Source organism: Nelumbo nucifera, chromosome 1 (genome assembly GCF_055504915.1).
Source record: "Nelumbo nucifera cultivar China Antique chromosome 1, China Antique-T2T, whole genome shotgun sequence".
NCBI classification, from domain to species: Eukaryota; Viridiplantae; Streptophyta; class Magnoliopsida; order Proteales; family Nelumbonaceae; genus Nelumbo; species Nelumbo nucifera.
Genome location: NC_142649.1, coordinates 24,215,356 through 24,221,136, shown reverse-complemented (window position 1 = coordinate 24,221,136; position 5,781 = coordinate 24,215,356). Strand labels below are relative to the sequence as shown.

General features: G+C 38.0%; 1 protein-coding gene and 1 non-coding gene across 2 annotated transcripts; both read left to right on the top strand.

The window, feature by feature from the left end:
• The first annotated feature begins 510 nt into the window (after window positions 1-510).
• LOC104590658 (V-type proton ATPase 16 kDa proteolipid subunit) lies at window positions 511-5,156 on the top strand. The gene is made up of 3 exons (XM_010249378.3): window positions 511-716; window positions 808-1,093; window positions 4,673-5,156. The coding sequence occupies exons 1-3, from the start codon at window positions 638-640 to the stop codon at window positions 4,803-4,805; spliced, it is 498 nt and encodes a 165-aa protein (XP_010247680.1). The 5' UTR covers window positions 511-637; the 3' UTR covers window positions 4,806-5,156.
• Window positions 2,731-2,833, top strand: LOC148803010 (U6 spliceosomal RNA). Its single transcript, XR_016081692.1, has one exon. It is a non-coding gene; the product is annotated as a U6 spliceosomal RNA (small nuclear RNA).
• Window positions 5,157-5,781: the final 625 nt, after the last annotated feature.

Genomic DNA, 5,781 nt, shown 5'->3' with positions numbered 1-5,781 from the left:
CATAGAAGTTCTAATACACAGATAGTTGATTCATATGCATTTGAATTACCATGCATTTAACCCTTTAACTAGAGAAACCAAAATATTCCAGCAGTCCTACTATATCAAGCACTAATGGGCTTAATGCCATAGCTTCCAAATGAAGCCACTCATAATGCCTTAAAAATCAGCCCTAAAGTGAGTATGGACTTAAATGTGCTAAGCCCAAACCCAAATACCCTAGACCCAATAATGGCCCAAACTGAACCAGTCCAAATTGCATGGCAGTTGAAGTTTCAAGGAAATTTCAAGTGGATCCAATCCATAATGGGCCCATCCACCAAAAAACAAGAAAATAGAAAACGACGACACTCATGGTGACTGACCAATACTAGCGACGTATACCACGCGTCCCTTGCACTTTCATCAATCTTCCGCCATACTGGAAGTCATTTGATACCAAACTGAGGGCATTTTCGTCAATCTGAATTATTCTGTCCTATTTCGATTGCGTTAAGCCATTGGCATCCAACTCCATCGTCACCGTCATCACCTTCCCATTCATTTCTCGAAAGAGAAGCACGAACCAGAAGCCGAAGAGTAAACCAGCATAGCTTCAGTGAAATTAGGGCTAGCGCTTCTCGAATTTCTGTAGAAAATGTCTTCGACTTTCAGCGGCGACGAAACTGCTCCCTTCTTCGGCTTCCTCGGAGCCGCAGCGGCTCTCGTTTTCTCATGTATATATCTATTCCCCTCCGATCTCTGATTTATATTGTTAAGGTTTCTTCCGTTTTGGATGTTCTAGGATTATAATGGCATCCGTTGCAGGCATGGGAGCTGCGTATGGGACTGCGAAGAGTGGCGTCGGGGTTGCCTCCATGGGTGTGATGCGGCCTGAGCTTGTCATGAAATCGATCGTTCCAGTTGTCATGGCAGGAGTATTGGGTATTTACGGTTTGATCATTGCTGTTATTATCAGTACCGGGATCAACCCTAAGGCGAAGTCGTACTATCTGTTTGACGGGTATGCTCACTTGTCGTCTGGTCTTGCTTGTGGGCTCGCTGGACTCTCTGCTGGAATGGCAATCGGAATCGTCGGCGACGCTGGAGTTAGGTAATCTGTTATTTTAATGTATGCTATTTTGCCGGATCTTGTGATCATTGGTGAAAATTTTGGTTTTTTCTTTTTTCCTTTTTATTGTGAGAAGTGATCTTTGATTTCCTGAATTTTGCTACCTGTTCATCTGTTTTGGTTTCAATATCTATATGGATATGTTTGCTGCATAATAGTATGTGCCATTGATGTTTGATTAGATCTCATCGTGCTTTGTTTTGGACGTATTTGGAACTTACAAGAAGATGAATGGCCATCATTTTATTCATTATTGTTGTGCAAGATTCCGGAATTTGATTGGCTAATTTGATGCTAAAATAGGTTCATTCCCTATCTGTATTTCCACGGATTGGCTAATGTGATGCTAAAATAGGCTCCTTCCCTATCTATCTTCTGACAATATGTTTCAGATGCTCGCTCGTTTTGTTTTTAATTTTTAGTACAATTCATTGTTTTGGTAATAGTACAGTTCATTGGATTTTGGTGTGAGTGTTATTTCTTATGATACACTTCCTGGTTGTTACATGGAATATAAAGGAGTGGGGCGTGGCAGTTGTTGCATCAATAACTATTTATTTAAACTATTAGAGAATAGAGACGTTAATTAAGCATTTTAATTTAAGTTTACTAGAATTTAAACCCTCACCTTTTCAATTACTTCATTGAACAATGAATTGCAGAATTTCTGGCACAATGATTTCAAAAACTTTCAATCCCTGGCATCTTCTTTCAGGGTTTGACTATGATAGAGAAAAAGCTTATGACCAATCAAGCAGTCATAAAAGTGGTAACCAATCAGGTGATAATGATCATAATTCACAGGGGGTTTTCTTTCTGATATTTGTTTCTCAAATAGGTTTTCTTAATCTACATTTAATGAATGTACTTGGTATATAAGTTATGGAACATGAATTTTGTGATTAATTAATATTTTCCTAAATAATATTGCCAGCATATCTGAGGTGGCAAAACTTCAGAATTAGACTTTGGTTTGTTTGAATTAAAACCTTTTCTAACTAATCTACAGGCTGAATTGCCTTGTTGTGGCATATTTGGCAACTGCTTAATTGGTGCATCTTTTTTTTTTTTTTTTTTTTTTCTATAATCCATATGCAACCCTTGAAGTGAGAATGGTGCTTCTATGTGCAGTTCTGTTTTTAGAAATATCAACATCATCATCTAAGCCTTGTTTCAACTATATGTAGTTGTCTACATGAATCCTTTTTTTTTCTTTTATGTCATTCCCTTCTGTTCAGTGCCATATCCATTCTTAAACTTAACATATTAACATAAAATCTATCAAGAAGGAAAGTAGATTTTATTTACCCTCAAAACTACAGTCAAATCTTGTACTTCCAGAAAATTGATGCGAGGAACTTTTTGTATTTTTAACTGCTCAATACCCAGCTAATTTCTTAGATCTTGTACATTTGTTTATTCCAAAGTGTAATTTGCTGCTACTTGTACATATACTTGTCTCTCTTGAATCCTAAAAAAGAATTGCACTGCAGAAGTAACTACTATGTTGTTTGATATGTGATCAAACCACTTAATGGAAAAATAATTCAAAACCTAAAATTAAGAAATCTATGGAAAAACCATTCGAAACCTGAAGTTAAGAAATTTGGAGAACTGATGCCTCTTCGGAGACATCCGATAAAATTGGAACGATACAGAGAAGATTAGCATGGCCCCTGCGCAAGGATGACACGCACAAATCGAGAAATGGTCCAAATTTTTATTGATCAAAAAAAAAAAAATTGGAGAACTGACTTGATAAAACGATTCTGAAATCCGTTTCTGTTCAAAAGGCCCTAGGATCCTCAATAAAGATTATTTGAATGTGAATTCCTTTTTTCTTGAGAAGAAAGCAGGGATTCAAGAATTATGCAGAATGGTGTCACCATAACTGATTGTTGTTGAGTTTTCAACTTGGCATCAGATCCCAGAGCTCAGACAGGTTTCATGAAGCTACTAGTTACAGTAGGATCAGTGGGAATTTCCATTGTAATGGTGTAATATAGATTTGCAGGATCATCATGGAGAATTGCTCACATTGACTTTGACCTTGTTATATAACATGTTGAGTTCAAATCTTACAATTTCAGATTGCATATCTAAAGAGATACATGGGAAAGATGAGAAATTGATGTTCTGATGTATCTTTTACATTTTGGGAATGGTCCATCATCTCATGAACAGACCTGGAACTCTTATCATTTATTGAGGCTAATATGATTAGGTAATGTCATGGAATGTAACTAGAGAGCTACATGAACCCATGACAGTATACTAGATCAGTAAGGCAAAAAGGAAAAGATTTGATGTAGATGGCAATAACATTGGCAAGAAAAGTGAATAGGATAGGGAAAGTAATTCAGTTAAAGATTTGATTCTGGTTGTTGAATAAGATACTTCCAAGCTTTTGGAATGAGATATCAGGGCTTGGTAAAAAAGAGAACTTGACCAAGCTGAAGATTTCCAGGCTATATTTGATACCCAGAACTTGCACAAGGGTGCTGTATTGTATTGGAAACTTCAGATTTAGTATAAATGTCATATCTGACACCACATCAAGCTGTGTCTTTTCTGTATCTGGGTAACATAGCATAAGCCCCATAAACACAGCAGTATTGGTCTTTTAGGCATAATGTTGTGTATTATACATTACCATAGGCTATATGATGATTTAAACATACCCTTTTATATTTGTGTATAAACAATAGGTGAAATTCTCTTAGGTGTATATACATGTATGATTTCATGAAAAGCAGCATATTATATATTTTATGTTCTATTGTACCCTGACTTGGATTATCAAACACAATATAAGCAGTTGGGTGACAGGCAGGAAAGTAGGAAGACTGTAGTTTCTTTTTTGCTTTGTTGTGGGGAGGCTTAGGGCTGTGAACTCATGGCATGGGAGGACAGCCTGGTTTTCCATTTTCTTTTGGCTCAATGAAGTAACAGAATTTGCATTCAACTTTAACTTCCAAGAGAAGGAAAGACGTGAATGCTGTCCTCCACCCCCTCCTCCTCTGTTTTGGATTAGTTAGGATTGAGCCGAGCCATGCTCAATCTCTTAGGGGCCAAACTTTTGTCTCAATTGAAGCCTGTGGACATGGCAGCACAATTCCACATTAATGCCACCATTAACCTGTCATCTTGCCCTGGCTACCACAGCCTGATGTCTGATGACAATGTCATCTCTAAGCCATGGTGATGAGTTGAATTTTAGTTTTGTAATAACAAATGATTATAAAGTTTGGCAAAAGTTTTAGTGCCGGCTACCAGCCTAACATAATTCTCCTCTGTCCAGGGCTTGAATATTGACATTAAACAGAACTAAATGGCAAAACAGGGTTCACGTAGCCAGCCCCATAAAGTTGGGATAAGGCTTGTGTGATGGATGAATAATAACAAATGATTCCTTTTGCAGTTAGGAATTTGGTGACATGAAGCATGCCTTTAAAAAGTTTACTTGATTGCAAATCTTAATGTTGTCTGATGCGTGGACATTTTTTCCTATAATGTTGTACATCCAAAATTGCCATGATGACCTCGGGTTGTTATTTTCAGGGCCAATGCACAGCAGCCAAAGCTGTTCGTGGGTATGATTCTCATTCTCATCTTTGCTGAAGCTCTTGCTCTGTATGGTCTCATTGTGGGTATCATTCTGTCATCCCGAGCAGGCCAGTCTCGGGCAGACTGAGAAGGCATAGTGGCATAACGGTGGCCATCTTTCCAAGCTTTCTTATTATAATCTTTGAGCTTAGATTCTAGAACTGCGAAGTGCGAACTGAAGTAAGGGCTTAAGGCTATGTTTGATTTCTTATTCAATTTGTGGTTTAAACAAATTCAGAATGTGGAGTCTCGTTGAAGGTCTCCAAATTATTTTTTTTCACCCATTCTCCAAATTTTTCCACCCATTTGTGACATCTTCCAGGTAGTACCTGTTTTTTTCTCATCTTTTTTGACTGGTTCTTTTAAAGCCCTTGCTTCTACGATTTATTGACTAGATTATTATTTTATTTGTCAATTTTTAAAAGACCATTTATTTAAAGAGTTCGATCTTTTACCGTTTTTAACATTAATTATTACTTGAAATATGGCAAGGTACGGTGTTTTCTCCAAGTGCATAATAAAAGATTTAGTTTTATTATGATAGCCGAACATTTGCAATTTGGACCTCTGGAATTTTTCTCTAGTGGGAGGCGCTGTCTTACCTCGCTTGTGGAGGTATCTTCTCTCTTCTGTGGGAGGCCGACCAGGTTGAGGTGTTAGAGATGAAGTCAGGGGAGGATGCATTAGCAGATGCGGTGGGAAAGCTGGAGAAGGAAGAAGGGATGGAGGTCGAGGAAGAGTAGGAGAAAAAGTGAGATGAGAAGTGGAACAAGTGCTTTCTGGGTAAGGTTTTTGGGGATAGAGCCATTCATCCGGCTGCGATAGGCAGTTTATTCCCAAGAATGTGGGAACTGAAGGAAACATGTGAAGGTGGAATGGTTTAAGTAAACATCGGAACGGTGCTGCTGAGAGGTCCTTGGGCGATGACGAGCTTTATTATGGTTCGACGATGGAAGTCTGATACACTTCTACAATTGATGGGTTTTTGAAAGTCCTTAGGCTCAGTTTGGAAGGAGTACAAATACAAATATGTAGAGTGCAACGTTGTATTTTGTATGTATTTG

Bases quoted from the DNA above. Each gene is read 5' to 3' on its own strand.
- LOC104590658 (XM_010249378.3), top strand. From the start codon at position 638: ATGTCTTCGACTTTCAGCGGCGACGAAACTGCTCCCTTCTTCGGCTTC. The intron at 717-807 runs GTATATATCTAT...CATCCGTTGCAG, and splicing joins AGCGGCTCTCGTTTTCTCAT to GCATGGGAGCTGCGTATGGG. The intron at 1,094-4,672 runs GTAATCTGTTAT...TGTTATTTTCAG, and splicing joins GTCGGCGACGCTGGAGTTAG to GGCCAATGCACAGCAGCCAA.